The sequence below is a fragment of the Nematolebias whitei genome, chromosome 21 (assembly GCF_014905685.2).
Source record: "Nematolebias whitei isolate Nwh7 chromosome 21, NemWhi1, whole genome shotgun sequence".
Lineage (NCBI taxonomy): Eukaryota > Metazoa > Chordata > Actinopteri > Cyprinodontiformes > Rivulidae > Nematolebias > Nematolebias whitei.
The window spans coordinates 20,459,221-20,482,114 of NC_056518.1; the positions used below are offsets into that span (position 1 = coordinate 20,459,221).

Genomic DNA, 22,894 nt, shown 5'->3' on the forward strand with positions numbered 1-22,894 from the left:
AACAACAACAAAATGTTTTATGGGCTTCTCATTTTGAGTTATAAATGAAGGGCAGTCTTTTACTCGCCTATTGTGACTCAGAGGCTGTTCTTCTGTTCGCGAGCGTCACATTGTCGACATTGTGTTTAAATAATGGCCACTGCACCCACTAATGGAGACAGCCCCTCCCTGCCTTCAAGGAGCACACTGAAAAGTATCTGTGTGTCACCGGTTAGATGCAAGTCACTGTGTTCTTCACCTCAGCCTTCATGAAAACAAATCTGGCCTTCTGTCAAATAGATAGATCACCAGGAAACTGAATGGAGATTCACGGCATCCAGAGGTGTGTGTGTGTGTGTGTGTGAGAGAGAGAGAGAGAGAAAGAGACTGTGCTTAGAGTGGTATTGCAGATGAAGGGATGTTGCAGAAAACGATGTGATCATAAATATGCCGAGTAGCAGCAGAGTAAGCAATCAGTCAAAGTTTTGTTTTTCCATCAAGAACTTTTGTGAAGGTGTACAAGAATATCTGTTAACTCATCAAACGACTTGACGATATAACACGACAGGTTCTTCATCTTAGCAGTGAACTCACTGCCTTATAAATCGCTTTAATTTATTCCTACCGCCCATCGCAGACAGGAGGAAGCAGATTATAATATTTTTATGGTATATTTGTGTCTATTATGTTGCCAAAATATGTCATAAACCAGTGGAGGAGTTTCAATAAATTCTGCAGGAAGTAATTACAGGATATACCTCCACAACAGGTTAGCATTAGAGTCAATTTGATTCAAGATGGCTGCCATAGACAACCAACCTTAAAACACACAAAACAAGGCTAGAACATAGTTGATTTTACAGATGTTACAGTGAGATAGTAGCTGAGACTGATTCCTAATACTGAATATAATCAGAGCTCGGACAGGTTGCGCAAGATCTTTGTTTGAATCTAACAAAGTTACGTCAGGTCCTCTGAACCAAAAAATAAATAAATAAATTGCTGAAACATTTCGTCTTTTGTCCAAAAGACGCACGCAGTCGTTTGACAACGCGCTGATCAGAATGTTGAAAGAGATAAAAAAAAAAAAAAGTTCAGTTTGGCTTCAGATGGACCACTGCCAGCGATGCATCTGAAGCCCAACTGGACTGAGCCGCTGCATCAGTGGACGCTCACGGCCGAGCCCGGTCGGTTAAAGAGGTTTAAAAAAAAAAGTCCAGATGGCTCACTGCCAGTGACGCACCTGAAGCTTAACTGGACTCAGCCGCTACGTCAGAGCCGTGCGCGACTGACGACCCAATTTGGATCATCAGGCGCACGACCGCCGACATTAATAACCATAATAACTATAATATTATAATAACTATAATAATCTGCTGACTCTTGTTAATAAACAAGAAATCTTATATTTTCCTTTCTTTGAAATACATTTTTAAATCATGTCAAATTGATTTGCTTACAAAAGCAGTAAAAGCTTAATAAAAAAAAAATGTTTTTTTTCGGGTTTGGGCCTATAATCACAGTTAATTGTTCAGTTTCGGATTGGGCTCGGAAAAAATGATACGGGTTTGGGCCGGGTCAGATTTTTTAGGCCCAAATGCAACTCTAATTCACAGAGGGCTGAGTGATACTAGCAATAACAGCACTGCAAGAGGGGGACAGTTGGACACAGAGGCCTCCATCCCGGTCCACAGGACCTGACTTAAATTGTTAGATTTTTCTACCTGGATTATTGAACATGCATCAGGATATCTTCGTTTGAAGTTTTGCTCACCTTTAGTCGTTTGACGTCAACTCTGCGTGTCCGTGAGCAAAACATATTCTGTGGTATTAACTGAGAGAAATTCACAACACATACTCTGAGCATGGCATCTTGAGATAAGTGTTATTTCTCAACATAAGATGATCTTAGTCTGAAGGTCTTGCATGAAAAGCAGTGGGTGATATGTGATATTTGGTCATTTAATACATTTCATTTATTACCATCTTTACCTGTGAGTTTGTGAACAACTGCAGACACAGACAAAAGCCTCATCTCTTTATTCATGTTCTCAGCAGCAGAATCCCATAAAACAGTTCATGTCAACAAGAAGGCCCCATGTAGTAGGTTTCCCTGGGGTTGCCTGGGGCTTCCGATCAATGTTCCGAGTTGGGATGATATTCAGGCAAGTGGCACGTTCGCCTGAACACTCAGCACAATCTGATATTGTCACAAAATGCAAACTCAGACTGTGGAGTGCAGGGTTACATTACACAGTGATGTCTGATTTTTTTTTATTTTTTGACACAAAACATCTTTAAATAATATTTTTGGGTAAATTGACAAATCGCTAAAGCCTACTGCATTAAAGTCTCAGAGCACTTAGAGCGAAAGAGGCAATTTCAAAACAAAACCCGTCTAATGCGCGAGTAATAAACATGTCTGCAAACTGTTTACTTCAGATTTTACTTTTCTTATATTTGAGCTTGAGAAGAAGATGACTACAGACATTAGAAAATGTTAAGGGACCTTCTCACAGATAAACGAGAAATAAATCTGAAGCAGGTTGCTCACAGATGGACAGGGCAGTGCAGAGTTTTCACAATTTGAAATACCCTGTGTTAAATGTTGAGATTATTGATAAAATAATCTGAAAAACCTGAAAATAAAAACCTTGTGTAGAGGGGTGGCTTAGAGAAATCAGACTTGTCCATCCTATAAAGCTGATTAACTTGGTAAGACAACCTAGGATTTATGAATGGGTTTGTGCATGTTCATAAAAAAACAGGTGGAGCTGCATCAGAGAACCAATCACAGCCACAAAACTGGAAATAAATTAATAATCTCACTACTTCCACTGTTTGAATAGGTACAGTTTAATCACAAGCCTACTCAGTTTCTTTGTTTTAACTAATGTGTGTGTTGTATTAACCAATGCTCATGTGAAACATGAAAGTCTGAACCTTATTCTGTTCTATTACTCTTAAAACTATCCTGACGCATGCTCAGTAATCCAGTTAGAAAAATCTAACAAGGTTAAGTCAGGTCTTCTGGACGGATTATTTTTTCTCGAAGGAATCCGACCAGAAGACCTGACTTTAACCTTGTTAGACTTTTAAAAACTCTTGGCATTAAATAAGGAACAACGATAAGAACTCTTCAGTCCAGTGAGTGGGTTTATTTGAAAGAAATCATTAAAATTGTTACATTTAATTCATAAGTTTAATTAAGTCTTTCAAGCATTTTTTAAAAATTCCTTTAGAAATGAACCTGAGATGAAATGAGGTGTTTCTCAAAATCAGATGGAGCAGTGGATCTATAAAAAAAAAAAAAAAAAAAAAAAGAGAAAGAGAGACTCCAACAGTTACACATTAGTGCTTTTTACTTTTATTCTTCATTTTTAAAGGCATTGATTACGTGAGAGGTAGTGCTTTGACATGTGCGATCTCTAATCCAGCATAAGTTGCTGCAGTAACAGGCCCAGGTTTAAATGTGAACCAGCTTTATTGAAAATACTGACGATAAGCGTCTTATCCGAGAAGGGGTTCTCTGCAGACCAAACGTGGGCGTTTCTGGAGAACAGGCGTTTCTAAATGGCAAACACTGATTGGCTAGCTGTATGTGCTGGCTCTTTAGGTAAGTTACATCAGCTCTTTTTTAAAACTGAAGGTTTCTAAGAAACAGCGTTAAATCTACTGTCAAACACAAGAAGATTCTCGTTTGTTCTTGGGTTGTAGGCTGCACCTGACACAGGTTGTGGTCTGGATACAATTATATATGAAGCATCTGAAGCAAAACCTGCTCCCATTTGTCAAAAAGTCTGGTCTCAATTAAAGATCACGAGTCCTGTAACGAGATAATGGCCCAAAACAAAAGCTAAAAACAAAATGTGCTCTTTAGAAGTTCTTCTATGAGATCTGATCTATGAAAAGAGCTGAAACATGGAGTAGGGTTGACCCTTAAAATGTGAGACAGCTGAGGAAGTTAACCAGTAAACAGAAATACCTGCTCCAGTTGCAGAAATCTTACAGAAACTGACAATCCCTCATCTGCAATGACTGATTTAAAAGATTGAACAAGAAAATGTGAAGTTAAAGGAAATATCATTTGTCCCAAAGCCAGTTAAAGTATCATTATTATTTTGGTTACTTTATTTTTCTTTCTTTATGAATCGATTGTAACTATTTTCATATTATTCAACAACCAAAATGGATTTTGTTTTTTAATGTAATGGTTAGGTATTAAAAAACAAACATTTAGCCCTCCCCACTACCCAGTTATGTTGCTCTTATTTTGAAATGTAACCAGAAGTTCTGTGTTAAGAGAGGCGGAACGAGAAGTTATGGAGACGCCGCCAATGTCGAACCAGTTAACACCGTAGACATAGTATGTCTGTGGTTAACACAATCTGCCAATAACACTTTTTTTTTTCATCTAATCAGATGTGGCCCTCCAGTAACGCCTTTTTTCTTATCGTCCAATCAGATGTGGCCCTCCAGTAACGCCTTTTTTCTTATCGTCCAATCAGATGTGGCCCTCCAGATATGCCTTCCGCATTTGTCTGCAGAGATACTTGTCTTATCCTGCCTCATAGTACAGGGGCATTGGGCACCTGAATCAAATGTGAAATGGGACAAAGATCCCAAACACACCAAAAATCTATGAGGGAATTTACAAAAAAGAAAAACAAAGTGTTTTAGTGGTTCGGTCAAAGCCAAGCTATCAAATTCACTGAAATGCCGCAGTGGGATTTAAAGAATCGTAGAGCAAGATGACTTAGAAATGTAAAATATTAGAATAGAAAAACTTACTGTCTTTTTATTTGCTTTTTATTAATATAACAATAAATCCTGTTTTTACAAACACAGATAAACTAGTCACAATCTGAATACTAGCTTCTGTCACAGCAAGACTCCTGAAGCAGATTTTTATTTTATTTTATTTGATGTTACAGGTTAATATAAAGTTACAGCGATGATGGTTCAAACTGAGTGCTACGTTGAGAGAACAATTTTTTAAAGGAAGACTGAAACACAGAAGAGCCTCAGAGTGGTAAGAACCGGAGCTCTTTATGTCGGTGAAATGGGTAAAATAAAAACAGCAGGGAAGAATAAATTCTTATCCCTTTGAAAACCTCTTAGATTCAGCCAATTTAACAAACTTTCATAAAGTGCTCAGCACATCTTTAATTCAAGACAACACATTTTCCTCTGGTAGCTCGCTGATGCTCTGCTTAAAGATACATTTTGTTCCAGTGCACATTATTAAAGAGCCCATTAAAACAAAGGCAGTACAGATGCTGTATATCCTGTTACTCATGTCTGGTTACACATCTGTGTCTTGGATGGTGTGCAGACTCCTTCCAATACGCTGAATATCAAAATGAATCAAGGAACTGAAATATTGAGGCACGGTATATGAGAAGCACAAAAAACTGAGGCCATCAGTCATGCACCATTACAGCAAGAGTTTCATCATCCACTGCCACGCATATTATAAACAGTCAGACAATGGTGCCAAAATCTTTTCAGGAAGAAACACAGTCCAACAAGTCATTACACCTCTGTCCCATTGGCAATACATTCTCAGTCTTTGATTCCTGAGTAATAAAGTGATATCTGACAATAAAAAAATACACAATCACCCCTGAACAATACTTGTATCTTTTGTCACATACTCCAAATGTTTTTTCTGTACATTTCATATATATTATCTATTTATTTATATTTTAAACAACCATATATTACAGTGTAACATGTGGGGTATGTTTAACAGCAAAGTGTGTTAAGCTAATGTGAGGTTGTGCATTCAAACAGGCTACATACCGTTAACTGTAACATACTTGTTTCAAATATAATTGAAGGTGTAACAGGTTCTTTTTAATAATAAATTACAGTTATTTGAAGATAATTACATACTCTGTTCAAAAGAGCCATATTCTGGCTGAAAACAGTTTTAAATTCAGTATTCAAGTCTTAATTCCTAAATGCAAAAAGATGAAGTTTTTCCAGAATTTTGGAAATAATTTAGTGCCTCATCTTTTACACAGGTCACAGTTTGTTTTTCTTAATTTTCTTCAAGTTTGCTTGCTGCTGGGTGTTTGCTTTCACCCATTTTTAAGCTTTCAACAAAATGTCATAATTAGCCCAACCATTAATTTGTGACAACTGTAACAGTACAGTATTCAGGTTTTATCTTAGATTGTGCAAACAGCATTTCACAGCATCTCATCCATTTTCCTTATGTCTATAAAGTCCATCCTACAACAAAAATGGTAAACAGTGTCTTTATGGTTATATGATAACTACAGATTTATTTCACTTCACTTCAAAGGTAAAAAAAAAAAATGTTGAGGAGTAAAAAATGCTGCAAGGATTGTCAGTTGTGTCTGCAGTCTTTACCAAGTCTCTTTACAAACAGATGTTTAAACCACGTTATGATAGTACAAAAACATTCATCGCTTGTTTGATCAAGGGTTTCAAGCAGTATGCTTAAGGAACAAGTACTGGAAGATGATTCACAGCAGAAGCAACTGCTTCATTAAAATTCATCCAGATTCAGAAAAAAATATTTTGAAGTGTTCAGTATTTTTGTCACCACAGAAGCTGATCCCAGTGCAGTCTTTATTCATAGATTATAAGTACCAAGAAGTGTCACTTGGATGCCAGAGATGACAATTTTTATGGCTACGCGTCATTCTTTGAAGCACTGGCATCTACAAACCATGAGCTATAAATACGTTTTACGCTACATTTTCTTTGCTGAAAGTGAGGTATGGGCTCACAGCGTAAGAGACACATATGTGAATTCTGAACTGTTGTATTCGTATCGCCCACTCCACAGTTCCACACTGGCACTCCTTCGCATCGAGTCATGCCTTTTCACTCTCCTCTGCCACCTGTGCCACAGAAAGGTCTGCTCGACTGAGGATCTCCCTGAACTGCTCAAGGTCTCCTCTTCTACAGCACCAAAAGCCTCCAGGGATACAGCTACGCACTCCAATGTCTCTACCATAACATTATCTGACTGCATAAGTTCTTGGAGATCTGGTGATGATGGTTCTGTATCAGACAGAGCTAATTCTGGTGCTGGGCTTGTAGGCCCAATGTCAATTTCCAGTGATGTGTCTGGAGATACTGAACTAGGTGGGGATATTGTGACAATGACCTGTGGAAATAGAGCTTCCTGTGATTCTGAGGCTACACCACAAGTCATGTGAACTAATGGATCCTCCACAGATGGACCCAAACAGTCTAGCTCAGCTGATGGATCCATGAAGCACTTTGTGTCAGGGTCATCAGCTGGTACAGGGGGACTCTGAGACTCAAAATGGTAAGCAGGTGGTTCTAAATCATCAGCATTGAATGAAGAGTCTGTACTCAGGTTAAAAGGCTCTGGTTCAGGGTCCATAAAAACTGAGTCAAGGTCATCTTGATCCAGGGAAGTCAGCATAACTAAGTCAAAGTGGACCAGATCAGCATGAAATATGCGGGTAGCTTCCAAGGGATCTGGTAGTGGTGGCCACTCTGAATCTTGGAACTCTTGTTCAGTGATTGGTAGAGATTCCACTGAACTGGAAGCAAAGGTTGTGACAGATCTTATTTGTTCTGGAGGAGACTCAGAAGGATAATCAGGAACAGAAACATTTGTATCTAAATTGGTCTCGTTATCACTTGCAGGCGAGTCTGTATCAAAGTACTCTGAGACTACAATGGATGGGCATATGATGTCAGTCTGTAAATTGCTTTGTGTAACAGAATCAGTTGGAAGTGAAGGTACATTCCAAATTGATGATGGGTATTCTTTATCAAAAGAGTTTGATGAAGATACACTGGGTTTGTTTGCTGTTTTTGGTTCCATCTCTGTTGAATCTGAGGGATCTGAACCTTCTAATGCTGAACAATGTAAAACCACAGATGGAGGGTTTTGAGAGAAAGGTTGTGACTTATCATGTGTGACAAGATCTGAAAATTCGGGATCTGAGTGTATGTCATACTCATGCTCCTCTGGTGGGGACACAGTAACTGTAGGGACTGGATATGGTAGTTTGATCTTATCTCGTTCAGTTTGTTCTGAGTCTTGGGATTTCATGCTATGAGGATGCGATTGCTCAGTGTGTGATTGGAACTCATTAGTTGGGACTACGCTTTTTTCTTGTGGGGTGGTAATTATTTCTTGTTTCTCATTTGATGAATCTTGACTACTTTTGTGAGCGTTTTTTAATAATAGTGGGACTTTATCTTGAGCTATTTGTTGCTCGTTTGTGACGGGATCAGATGAAGTTGCAATGGTTTTGACTGGCATTACTGGATCTGGGTTTGGTTTAGTCGTGATAGGTACAACAGTTGAGTCAAATGGCTCTCGTTGGACTATTTTTGTAGAACTAGGAAGTATCGGGTCCAAAGATAGTGGAATGGCACTCTCTACATACATTGACTGTGGACATGCAAGGATGCTTGGGTCCATTGAGAGCTGTTTCGGCAAACTTCGACGAGCGTTTTTCTTTTCTTCCTTTTCTTCAGGGCAATTAACAGCTGCATCTGCTGTGCTTTGCCTGACCAGGACTTTGCTTCTTGCCTGAATCCCAACAGATATTTTTGATACTTGGGCTTGTTTTTCTCCTGCTCTCCCAGTGCCTTTATCTGCCACAGTGGTTTCAACTCCTACTGTCTCTTGGCTTGCTCCAACATTTGTTCCTCTCTCTGAAACAGTCCCAGCCACTTTGCCTAAGCTTGCACCAGATCCTGTCACCATGTTGCCACCTTGGGGAGACCATGTGTTGTAATGCTGCGTGAAAGTGTTGAAATTAGTGTTGAAAGCACGAAGTTCTTTACAGAGGTCCCTCCTGAGTTCAGCTAACTCTCGACGCATGGCAGAAACTTCTTCCTTCCATTGCATGCTAATGGCAGCAGCCAGTGTAGCTGACTCTTTGATGCTGGCCTGGATGTCTTTTGGTGACGGTCGTTCTGGAGCGCTAGATCTGGCAGATCTGAAGAGGCTTGGAGAAACAGGTGGTCCAGACACAGGTTTTGCTGTTGCCCCCTCAGGTTCATGGTGGTAAAGTCTATCTCTTCTGATCGGGCAGCCCAGGTTATCATGTGTCAGTGGGGCTGAGTCTGGAAAATCTTCACGAATACTGTCCTGGTCGGGTAAACAAGTTTCATCTTGCACATATTTTCTGTCTGGAAGAAAAATGTAAATATACATCTGTAATATTGCCACAGGTGTGAGCAGCTGGAGACAATGTGCTTTTTTGTTGCAACAAAACACACTAACATTGTGTCATGCACTGAATGTCATGAGTCAAAACAGGATAACGGCTGGAGTAAACAGCATCCAAGTGCCCAAGTCTAGTAATAGCTCAAATTTGTTCATCAGACGTTTTTTAAAGCTGAAATTTACGAGAGTATTGGACACCTAATGCACATCAAATATGCACTCCTATTATGACTCATTTCATGTAATCGCTTACACTGCCTTCTCAGTCTTAATTTGTGGGCATGCATTCTTTACACCTTTTCAAAGCACAAAGCAAAAACTTTGAAGTGTCAAATAACATCACAGAAAAAAAGAACAATATTTATAATAAATTGGGCTGCAAAGTGGACTTTTATTATTGATCAAGAAAAAAAGTAATCTTTGTGCAGTGAAAAGAGGCAAAGATGAACAAAGCTTGCAAACATATTATTATTAATCAGGAAAGTATAGTATGAACCCTATTGAAACAAAGTCCAATTTTTTTTTAAAGAATATTGAGAAAGCAGTGTAAGCAAACATATACTAGCTATAAAGATTCAACAAGAAGCACATCTCCAGATGTTCAGACCACTAACTCTCCCTACAATAACCCAGACGGTGTTAGATCTTTAAACTATAGAAGGAGGAGGTAGCATCCATTCAGACTTCTTGTCCGGGGACATTTTCTTCTTTTATTCCCATACTCTTCATCTTTACAAATATGTATTGGTTCATTTGTAAATCCATCAACCATGGGAGTATTGAAACCACCAGGAGTTCATAATTTATAATTAAGGCCCAGTATCTGAAGTAAATGCATATGACAATTGAGTAGGTTTAGAATTACTGTGTTATAGATGATTAATTAGTGTCACACTCCTGTTACCATTGTAGTCATTGTCAGCTTGGCATTACTTAATATTGAGGCCTAGACTGAATCAATTTCAGTTCTGGAGTGGGCTATGAAAAATCACCTGTGTAAAGCAAACAGTTTTTATGCAAAGAGATTTCACAGCTCTAACATTTCTGTGCTAGTAGCACAGTTCAAACCTGACATACAAGCTAGAATTGCTCTTCAGAAGGTTAACTGCACCATTTTCTTGCCCAGGTTGAAATCTGCCACGTGGCATCAATGAACATCTTTATGTAGCTCCATTTAGAAAGTTAGATTTACAAAAAAATAGTGGAAGGAGAACACGTGTCCCTTTTCTGACTTGATTTTCATTTCGGATAACCATTTGGAATTTTCAATAGGGTTCATAGCTTTACTTTCTGATGCATCCCAGGGGTAAGAAAATCAAGCACCACATCCAAAATACAGTGGGATGATCTGGCACAGCTCACAAGTGATAACTACTGTAATCATACGTCTACGAAAAATGGAAACATCAAAAAGTAACTCATGCAGCAAAAATAGGCACTGGTTTGCACTAACTGCTCTACAATTATCAAACACATCAACATCTGATGGGTTTCGTGTTATTTTAATTATTTTAGGCAAGCAAAATACGAACTTCCTAGACACCATTGTTGGTTTATTTAAAGCAAGTTAAGCTTTGATTACCCTCACCTGTAGTTGACCTGATAGTGGAGGTGACAGTAGATGCCATGGGAGGGATGCAGTCATCATCTTGGGAGTAGCCAGCTTGGATGGCTCGCAAATAGCTGTGGCTCCGGGTTCTGAAACAACCAGGGAGGTCCAAAGCATCCATGGCCTGTGATTCCACCTCACTGAAGACCGACTCGCACACAGACTCAAACTGGCCGTTCACTTCTGTTTCACTCACCTACAAAAGACGAGCAATGAGCATGCTTTCTCAAGTGAGATGGTTTCTCTGTTTCTGTGGAGCAACTAATGGATTGATTAGAACATCTTGTGAGACATTGTCTGTCTACAAAATAATAATAAAAATACTACATAAGTAAAAGAAAAATGAAAAATACATATTTTGAGGATGATACAAATTGTGATACATAGACTAAACCTGTGGAAATATATATTTTTTTTCTTGCATTGCAGTCAATCTTGCTTTCTGCAAACATCAGCCAACGGCATTTAAATTTTCAGACGTTTAAGTCATGATGTGCTGCAGATGTGGCATTTTTAGTAATAGCTCTGATAGTGATTTAATGCAAATAGTGGATAAAGTAAAAACTGTTTGATGTTCCCAGATGGCATAAAGACTCAAGATAAGCATCTTGTTGTACAGGGATTAGGAATTAGTGAGGTTTAGCTGAGCTTTTAGGACTCCTAACAAATCAATACATTTCCCTTTTAGGTGGGAGATGAATATCTCAACAACCCCTGTTGGAGTCAATTAACTAATCTAGATAAACATCAAAAACAAACTCCTTTATATGGAATGTGTAACAAAATTTGTCAGAAAAAAGTACATTTTTGTTTAGACTATTCAAAAAATTGCAGCGATAATAAAAATATTTGTGCTGTTCTCTCACCTGGCTCACTTGGCTTACACAGCTAGCCTGGCTGAGCGTGCTGACGGCCCGCATGTAGCTCTGGTTCCTGGAGCGAAACTTGGGGGAGTTGTAGTTGGTTGAGGGATTCAGAGCAAGGCTAGGATGTATTTCCCTGGTGGCCTGCAAGTGGTAGCTCTGACTGAATAGGGAGAATGAGAAACAAATCAGGCAAATATCAAACTGCAAGCAGTTTAACTGATGCTTACAGCTGCAATGATACATATTAAAAAATGATTAGATGCTTTTAAATCAGGTTTCCTTCTGAGCAACTTTGTGACAACGGTTTATGACATTTTGCCCCTAAAAAAGGTGGAAGCCCTTTTTTTCCCACTCTCCCACACATGTTCAATGGTCTCTTTAGAATAGCAGTTTGATTTTTGATGAGCTGAAACATCCAGTCAGTGCTTGGAAAATGAGGGAAAAGCAAATCAGGAGTTAGTTAGTGAGCAAGACCTTCTGAAAGAGTGCCCCAGAGCCAGCCGGGCCAATTAAATGTGCTGGGCGAGAGACGCTCAAAAAGCCATGACTGGTTGGAAATCCGCTGGAGAGAAAAAGAGGTGGGAGGGAACTTTATGTAAACTGAAGAATACTACGTGAGTCACTACAGAAGCGCCAAAGTGAGGTTTGATCTATTTCTAAAAGCAGACAGGGATGAGTAAGCAGTTTCTGGGCTTATTGCACACATAAACACAAATGTTTGCCAGCAAGAAAAAGCCAGTATGATTACAAGTCCCCCAGTCCTTCCTGTGCTGCTGTAGCAAGGGCCTGCATATTTGTAAAAAACAAAAGATCTATCTTCACAAGGCTTTCTAAACAAATCAAGATGCAATAAAAATGCAATTTCAAAATCTCGATAAGGCATTCATTTATAGCCCAATACTTCAGTTTATGCACTATTTACTACAAATATATACAATTATAGTGAATTAATACAAATGAATTGTTTGCTAAGCAATGTATAATTTAATTAATACAAATGAATTGTTTGTTAAACAGCGTATAATTTGTTGCACATAGCCTCATGCTTATTTGCAGATCGCCCTAGGTGACCTTTCTTTGACAGGTCTTGATTGTATGCTCATATTAAATATGGCAGCATGGCAGCGAGCCAGCTGGCAACAAGATTTGATCACTGCAACAAGGCAGCATCAGAAAGGTGACGGGAGACGCTACGTTTGTATTCACCTTAAGTCTGCAGCAAAATTGGTGATGTAGTTATGCATGTCACTGTTGATTTTATCCAGACGGTAAGAGCTGTGGGTAGAGAAGAAAACAGAGTTACTGAATCCCACAAGGGGCTGCTTGATGGGATGGGAAGGTTTTGAGCAAAATGTCCAATGGAAGTGCAGTACTGTGCAGAAGTTTTAAACCATCCCTCATTCATTTATACTTTGCCTCCAAGGAGACAGACTTTTCTGTGATCAAGCGATCTTGATCAGCTACGATCTAGAATTTCTGGAGAACTGAAAGATTTTTTTTTGTTTGTTTTTACTTTTGCTGTATTTTCTCTTTGGCTCATCAAGCCTAAACATATCTCAAAGAGCAATTCATATACAAAGTATTTAGGAAGAAAGAAAATCAGCAAGGGTCTGATGCAAGACATGTAAGATGAAAGATCCTTCAGTTGATGGATCTAAAATACATTCCTATACGTATCTAAGATTATGTAACAAACTGTGTTATCGTTAGTATTTTTCCCAGATTCAGCTACATGAAGGGAAACAAATAGTGTATTTGCAACAGGCTGCTGATAGCAAAGTGCCTAAAGATAAAATAAACGTGTCAACGTGTCACTAGTTCAATCCTAGTCCTTTCAATTGCCAGAATGACTCATAGAACAGAGTTAAGTGACTTTGCAAGGCAACAAATGTTCTGAAAATGCTCAGCTACTGAACACAAATTTAGTTTAAAAGTAACCAAAGTCCAAAAAAATGTATTTTGAAAAGCCTGAGGAGAAACAGTTTGAGGACCATTCCTAACGATTGTGCAAAGGAATAAAAAATATAAAGAAATGAGGGATGACTGAGGAGTTTTGCACAGTGATTTAAGTCTGATGGATTTTGTGAGAAATTCAATGTTTGCTTGGGAGTTTTCACCAAAGTGCTGCAAACATTAGGGTGATACAAAATGACAAAAATAACCGTTGAATGATGAGAAAAGTGGGGAAATGTCACTATTAGAGCTGGTTGCAAAGAAAATTGCAGGACTGAGGCAATATCTTCTAAAAATAAAAAATAAAAATAAAAACTACACAAATATGAGTGGTGTAATGAGAAGTGTTTGAGGTGTACGCACAGTGTCCATTACAACTGACCAAAAGCATTTAATGATGAAATGCTGCCTGTACAAAACAATGACATTATCATAAACAAACATGTTCCCCCTGTATGGATAATTGTATTATCTACACAAAAACCTGCTGCAGTCCTTCTGCAAAGAATGTTAATAAAACTTTTATCTGACAAGATCAGACAGAAGAATATGAGCCGAGGCTTAGGATGTGTTTTACTCCTTCCATCCCTGCTCGTACAGATGTTATCAGATGAGTGAGGCGAACCTATTTTGAGAACGTGTTGGCCCTTTTTGATCAAATCATGTCACAACAAATTTCCTCTAATGCTTCTGATTGGAGCTAATGCACTTCCATTTTTGGCCAATATCAAGAGGGGGGATCACACACTCCCTGCCTTTCATGGTGCAAGTAAAAGAACGCTTTAATTTATTAAACAGACTTAAATGTTCAAATTCAAGCCTTTCTGTGGGAGAATTTATGAAGAAGAAAGATTCTGGGAGAAAATCTGTAAGAAATGAAGGCTCATAAAAGGAAGAATGAATTTAAAAAATTGGTTAAAATCTTAGAAGGTAATCCACTCCATTATGGAAACAAAACGCCATCCATCCATCTATTATCTTTACCCACTTCTTCCTTTTTGGGCCACTGGTGCCCATGCCCTGCCATCACTGTGCGAGAGGTGGGGTACACCCTGGACAGGTCTCCAGTCCAACACAGGGACACATAGAGACAAACGAGACAAACAACCATTCACTCTCTCACTCACACCAATTTAGTTACCAATCAGTCTAACATGCATGTTTTTGGTCTGTGTGAGGAAACCGGAGTATCCGGAGAAAAAACACGAATGCACAGAGAGAACATACAAACTCCACCCAGAAAGGTCCTCGGCTGGGATTTGATCCAGCAACCTTCTCACTGAGAGGCAACAGCTCTACAAACTGAGTCACCGTTCCGCCCATGGAAACAAGTCACACTTTGGTAAATATATTAAATGCTAAAACAACACATTTTTATTAGGCTTTCTCATGCCAACTACACCAATGTTCCTAATCAGGGTGAATTTGCTCCTTTTGAAAAAAAAAAAACCTAATTAAAAAAACTACGGTGATATTATTTACATGAACGCTCCTACAAGCGCCCTGCAGATGTGGGACTCGTCTATCATGGTGCATTAAGATTCACAACTGTCTGTAACTACTGTACCCACCACTGCACCCTGTATTCACTGGTTAACTGGACATCATTAACTTCACACAGACTCTCCCACTGGTACATTTTCATCTTTAAATCACTTCTTGGTCTGCCGCCTTCTTACATCTTCTCCTACATGTCACTACGTGAGTGCAGCTACAGCGTGCGCTCTCAGGACATTATTACCTGCAGTGTTCCCTCAGTGAGGACTGAACTAGGCAAAAGGGCCTTCTCCTACTCCGTTCCTGTTTCCTGAAATATCTTGCAAAAAGATCTGAAGCTCTTGACCTTGATCTCTCTAAGTGGCTTCAAACATCTGCTAAGTTCCTGGCAAAGACCAATGCAGACATGTTCTTGTTTTTAGTTTTCTACATCGTCTTAAAACCTAGCTGTTTTTGTTAGTTTTTTTTTTTACACAATTTTCTTTCTTTTCTTTCACTTCTTCTTCTCAGTTTGTATGCTGGTTTTTTTATGATTGTCCACTGTTGTCATCACTCTTTGTTTGAATCAGTTCTTTCTTGTAAATGAGCCCCGGAGGCTCATTGGGATTAATCTGTATAAATAAAGGTTGAAATAATGAACAAATGCAGCAAAATAGATATTGGGTGTCTCTTCTCTTCTCAAGTATGCATACCTTGCTGTCTTTATTTAAATATATAACTTTATATTGCAATAAAATCCAAACCCAGAAATAAGTGGGAAAACACAAAGAATATCCTCAAATCATCTCAAAGACAATAACTTCCAGAGAAGTGAACCGCTTCTTTATTTGGTGAATTTACCCGATTACGTGAATAAATACTGTCACATAATGACACACGTGTACAAGTATGAATTTAAGGCTGAGCAAAATACACAAACTCAGATTATTTTTCTTATTTGATACTGTACAGTTTAAACTTTCACATATTTTGATGGAGTCACGCGCACTGGAGCAAATAATTAGCTATTAGAGTACAGAAATGCCACAGTGATCTGTGTGACTAAAATAGAGATAACTATGGGTTGGAAAAGATTCCAGCAAACAGGTAATCAGCTACAATATGCATAACACGTTCACGTCAGCCACCAATCAATGGACCATTATTCTCCTCTGACCTTGAGAACTTAGGAAGACCTGCTCACACACAACACACTACAATCTAATTGAGTAATTACAGTATGTTGAATAAGGATTTATTGAAAGCTTTGTCACTTTTAACTCTGATTAATTATAGTCATAGGAGATACCAATCAGTGACACATGACAAAAATGGTACTTATTTTTGCAAAAATGGCTGTAATTGATTTGTTTGTGTAATTAGAGAGTGGGTCACAGCTGTTGGAGGAGAAGCTAGCAGAGATGGATGTTTGTTGTTCTTCTGTGGATGCAACATCTCCGATGTGACACATGACTAGTTTATAATCCTGAATAATAGTAAAGTTTCCCACACTCTTGCAATATTCTAAACAATGTTTCTAAACTCTAAACGCTCTAAAAGAGCACAGCCTGTCATGATTTCAGCTCACTGCCTCCTGCTGGGCAGCACGGTGGCGCAACTGGTAGAGCTGCTGCCTCTCAGCGAGCAGGTCCTTGGTTCAAACCCCGGTCCAGGGACCTTTCTGGGTGGAGTTTGCATGTTCTCTCCGTGCATGCGTGGGTTTTCTCCGGGCACTCCGGTTTCCTCCCACAGACCAAAAACATGCATGTTAGACTGATTGGTAACTAAATTGGTGTGAGTGAGAGAGTGAATGGTTGTTTGTCTCGTTTGTCTCTATGTGTCCCTGTGTTGGACTGGAGACCTGTCCAGGGTGTACCCCACCCCTCACACAGTGATTGCTGGACATGGGCACCAGCGACCCCCGTGACCCAAAATGGAATAAGCGGGTAAAAATAATGGATGGCTGGATGGATGCCTCCTGCTGCACTCTGCCACCTGCCAGCGCTCTTGGCCACGCCCACTTTTCTGCTGCAACGCAGAGATATGACAGGCTGCAGGAGGAAGCTTCTCCTGCAACTTGGGCTGCATATAATTTGAAATAATGTATTTTAAATAAAAATTAATGCCGATTGTGCGGTTCATCCATCAATCAGCCAGTTGTGTGTCATGTTCAATCTTATTCTGAAAAACCGCGATAGAGCAAGTCCGTGAAAAACAAATTGCCAAGTAGCGAGGGACTACTGTACATCATTCACATAATGCACAGTTAAAACATATTTGCTATAATAGTTTTTTCAAACAATATTAATGTTTTTTTTTCTAAATTTTTCAAGTTTGCAGCTTGCAGTTGGAGCAGGGGTCTGCAACCTTTGCCATAAAAAGAGCCATTTTTGCCACTTTGTTTACTAATTACAATGTCTGGAGCCACAAAACCTGCTACAACTGTGTACTGTCAACTAGTGGCCCATGGAACACTACAAGTTTGTTGGAGATGGCATTTCCGGCCAGTGGGGGTGATATTATAAAACAAAAACTGTCCACTATTATTAACATTTATTGATATTTTTACATTTTAACACAAAAAAAGACCAGATTCATAAAAGAAAATATATATATATATATAATTTTTAACAGATTTAGAAAAAAATTTAACACTGAACTCTGCAGACCGATGTGAGTTCTCTTAATTGTTGAAGAATTAAGTATCCTACTTAAATCATAAAGTTAAATACAGTATAAAATTAGGCCAGTTTGTTTGATATCCAGTTACATTTTTAAAGAAAAATAAATACTTTTTGTTTACTTTGACTTTGTGTTTTATTCTTAGTGTTATCAAAGTTACTCACCATATTCCTTTTCAGCAGCTTGTCTTAAGATATTGCCAAACATTCTGGTGGTTTTGAGAGAAAGATCACGCTGTGAGACTGGAAGATGACTTAAAGTGGCTAACAAACTACTAGCATGATGTAGTCCACATGTTTTATGCCATATATTTGTACTATTCTTCACATATTTGAAAATGACAGGAAATCTGCTAAAACTAGCCATTTTCATTGTTGGCAATAATTTAATAAAATTCAGTTTTATTTTAGTTTTGGTCAAAGCCTGAAGGAGCTGCTGCAGAGGTACCAAAGGGCCACATGTGGCCCCAGAGCCACAGGTTGCAGACCCCCGAGTTAAGTAAATGATCATTAATTAAAACCTTCACTCACATCTAACTTTCCCTCAAGTTCTCAGGCTATTTGGGCTCAGGGCACCAGTGACTGTGATGTATTCTCTATTGGTGAGGTGAACAAAGAGCCTGCCAACTATAAGAGCGACAGACAGCTTGAAAACGAGAAAGATGAAGGAAGGTGACAACTTGACAGCCGTGTTCTCACTTTTACACGTTTTGCTTTAGGGAGTCACTGCTGTCAACGTTGTGTTTGACCCATCAGAACACCAGAGGGACATCAGATTACAACAAGCGCTGAGGAAATCCAACCTATCTTCTGTCTTCAGTCCAATCTAATTCCACCCCCAACCAGTGAACTGTAAATGCATCAATGCTCAGATGTCAGGTGGCATTGGTTTCTCTGGTGCCGCTTATATTTGGACTCAAAATAAGAGCAGAAATAAACCGAAGGCTCAAGAATAATGGTTAAAAATGACTTAACTTTTAACACAATTATAAGTCGCTCTCACTGAATTACTGTGTGGCAACACACATTCAAAATGATCCACCAAACATTTGTTTTTATTTTTTAACTGATTAAAACAATGTTTTTTTTGGATAAATTTAAGACATTTAAGTACTTTTTAAAGATCATTATGATTTTAAATTTAAAGTCAAGTCAAAGTTAACTTAACTGTCTATAAGTGTACAAAAATTTACAGTGGATAAAACATTATGTTGCTCACACATCCACAGTGCAAAAATAGTAGAAACGTAAAATACTAGTGTAAAAATAATAGAAGCAAGACAGCATCCATCCATCCATCCATCCATCCATCCATCCATCCATCCATCCATCCATCCATCCATCCATCCATCCATCCATCATCTTTACCTGCTTCTTCCTTTTTGGGTATCAGGGGTCACTGGCGCCCATATCCAGCTATCACTGTGCGAGATGCAAGGGACATTCTGACAGGGTGTCCCTCACCTCCAGTCCATCACAGGGCCACATAGAGACAAACAAGACAAACAACCATTCACTCCCTCACTCACCCCTAGGGATAATTTAGAGTTACCAATCAGCCTAACATGCATGTTTTTGGTCTGTGGAAGGAAACCGGAGTGCCCGGAGAAAACCCACGCATGCACGAACAGAACATGCAAACTCCACCCACAAAGGTCCCGGGCTGGGATTTGATCTGGCGACCTTCTTACTGAGAGGCAACAGCTCTACGAACTGAGTCATTGTACCACCACAAGACAGCATATATGATAAACTACTGCACGTTTTGTACTGACTGAGGTATCTTGTGTGAAGAATAGTGCAATATTGTCCAATTATCTTGTGCAAGCATACAGTGATTGGTTTAACTGGGATTATGGTAGGAAGGGAGGGGCTGTGGGTGGGGAGTCACTTTAAGACCTACTTTACATTAGTTATAAGAAAATAATGAGTCATTGTAAAAAAAATATATATAGCAGGTTCATTCAAATTCAATTAAAATCCTCCAAATCATAAAAAATGTAAATAAAACTACGACTAACCAGTTTCAGGAACAGAGCAGCCACATTCTTATATAAGGAAGAGTAAATGTTTGTCAGTAAATTCTTTCCATGGGGGCTGCTGCATGATGGACCTTTTAGCTTAGTTGCAGCTTAATAACATCTAAAATCCTCAGACACAACAGCAACACAAAGAACAAATTAATGTCGACAGCATAAAACTGTTGATGAAAGAAGCGATGACTGAACAATCGTACAAATTTAGGATGTAAATAAATGTAATTTCAGACCTACAATGGAAATCTGGAAAAATGTAGGACTTTTCAAGGTCTAAAATTGTGATGAGTACCGTATTTTCCGCCGTACACGTTGCCCCGTATAAGTCGCATCAGTCCAAATATGTCTAATAAAGTGGGAAAATCCATAAATACATCACATCTATTATGCATCACCGCTGACAACCTGGAAATGTGGGCTGGTGTTGTGCTGAAAATCGAGTGGCTGCCAAATGGCAGCTGTAGGAGTGTGCACGGGAGGGTGCATTTCTTCTAAATTTTACAACAGAACTACCTAAAAACAATTATTTGTTTGCTCGAAATTATAGTAAAGGTGTGTCTCAGTTGAACTTTTTCTTAATAAATGCGCTTTCACATTCAAATCATCTGTATTTCAAAAGCCGATACGTGGAAGTAAGCGCATACACGGCAGGACTCAGTGTGCATTTCTTTGAAATTTAACGAGATAAGCACCTAAAACAATTATTTATTTGCTCGACATTATAGTAAAAGTGTGTCTCAGTTAAACTTTTACTTAATAAATGCGCTTTAATGGTCACATCCCCTACATTTTGCAGGGGCGGCGCAGCGAAATGAAGAAGCTGATTTGACTTTTGCTCCAGGCAAGCTGGATGAAGGTGGCAGCCTATGGCAAGCCAATTGTGTCATTAATAGCCACTTTTCACCTATTACATGAAACAATGGCATGCCATACTGCTCGACTGCTAACAGCTGAAAATCGTAGTGTTTAATATTTTCAGTCAGAATGAATGAAAATGGTCATATCTCAGACAAAAATTGATTTATACATATGAAAAAAAATCCATAAATACGTCAATTCGGCGCATAAGTCACAGGACATGCAAATTATGCAAAAAAGCACGACTTATAGGCCGAAAAATACGGTAAATTTGACTCTTTCAGATATGCTGGGCAAGTCACTGAGCTCTTCTCATTTGCATTACAAACATCCTAAAGCTGAGGTGCTGCACATCTTCTTTAAAGATGCTGTGGTGGCAGGGTGAGGTTTTGTTGGAACAGATTATTTGAAGGAACAGTGCCAGATGAGGGTGATTAAAGCAGCTGTGAGGCACTGTCCAATCAGTCTCTGTGTTTAATGAGCACCACATACGCTAGCTGCACAGGATGTCTGTTAGAGGCAGTATAACATTTTACAGTGTGTAGTACGTTCCTTCAGCTCTGTGAGCTTCGCTCCTGAACTGTGCACAGCGGATTGGTTTGTGAATGTGGAGTGGCTGGAGGCCAATTAAGACACAACTGTCTGCTAGAGTTGTGGACTAAAGGAAGCCACAACTGCTGCAGAGAAAGTTTGAAAACGGTCCAAGTTTTTGTTAAACTGCGTCAGTTTGATAGTTTAACCAATGCAGTAGGTGGAACACTGGTCAGATTTAAAGGTAAATCAGTCTCAAAAAGCTGCGATAAGAAAGTTTTTTTGGTGGATGCCAGTTCACGTCATCCTTTCTTCAGTGGATTTGCAGGAGGATCAGGATGCTTCGGTAATGACCCCCACGGGGACACTCAAGGCATTTTGAAATAAAAGCACAAACAAGCCCTCATCTGCAGACTCAATAACGCTGCCACCTCCGTCGATGCACTCAGAGAGGGGTCACACAATCCGAGCCTTGCTGGTCAATATCTTGCCTTTAGCAGAGCTCAGCAGACTCTGGGTCTAACCACAACCAGAGCCGTCTATTCAGCGGGGCCTTGGAGTACAATAACTGTTATTGATATCCCTTTCTGCTGTTGCATCCTCATAAATCATTCACTGTTTACAGCTATTCAGAATTGATAGTGAGGGGGAGATTTACAGGGTGTAAAAAAAGGGAGGAAGCCTCACTGTGGCAGCTGCATACATTACAACACAATATGTGAGAGGTGTTAGAAGAGCAAAACCACAGCATCTTCGGCGACAGATATCTTTATGATCCTCTCTGATCACATCCCATAACATTCTATTCACCATGATACCTCTATTGAGAGGAATATCTGGCTTATTATGTTGGTATAAAAAGGAACTATTTGACAGTGATGGCAAGTTTTTGAATCTTTACACAATCCTGAGCTTCCCTTTCTTGTCATCCTGCAAAAAGCAGCTAAATTCCAAACAACATAAGGGATTCTGCAGATTCTTCCCACCGCTATTTTCATAATCAAGTAAAAAAAGATTCAGTTTGACAGAAAACAAAGCTTTTGAATAGAAATGAACATGAAGTCAGGTGCACAATACAATTGGAAACAGCTGTTGTTTGATCTCTTACTGTCATACCAAGCTGCATCACTATGACTCGTGGAATCCACGCTACAAGATTTTAAACATATAAGGTCATCATGGCATAACATCTATAACACACGTCAGATTATCTGCCTTCAGGCAGGCTACACGGATGCTGTAGTTTATGCAAAAATGTCAATAATTCAGTGAGGTCTTCTGCACAATCGTGCACACATCATGCATGAAGAATATGTTAATAAGTGACGAGTTCACACTGATTTTAATTGATAGAGCGGGAAATTAAAACTATTTTACATCAAATATAGAAGAGCTGTAGCAAATTCTAAAAACATAATACCGTACTTAAAAAAAAAAGGCAGTCGCCTCCACAGGTCACCAAATTACCAGGAAACATTTGTATTGTCATTCCCACTACTTGTATTTTTTTTGTACCCTGGTTTCTTATCAACAAAAATAAAACATCTGACAATATTTTGTTCAATCAGACCTTTCACATTTCACTTGCGGCCTTTAATGGACACCTTTAAGTCCACTTAAAGCTTTGCTTGTAAGCACACTCAAACTTTGAGTGGCTGATAAAAATATTGTGTTTTGAAAAGGCCAGTTCCCTTCTGACCTGCCCT

General features: G+C 39.0%; 1 protein-coding gene across 1 annotated transcript in view; it reads right to left on the reverse strand.

Annotated features, from left to right (window-relative positions):
* The window catches only part of dlgap2a (discs, large (Drosophila) homolog-associated protein 2a), a 64,279-nt gene that overhangs the window by 24,828 nt on the left and 16,557 nt on the right, over positions 1–22,894 (reverse strand). Inside the window, exons 3-5 of the mRNA XM_037695013.1 lie at positions 12,860–12,928; positions 11,663–11,813; positions 10,767–10,983 (exon numbers count right to left, since the gene is read on the reverse strand). Coding sequence (XP_037550941.1) covers positions 10,767–10,983; positions 11,663–11,813; positions 12,860–12,928 — 437 coding nt within the window. The remainder of the gene's footprint in view (positions 1–10,766; positions 10,984–11,662; positions 11,814–12,859; positions 12,929–22,894) is intronic.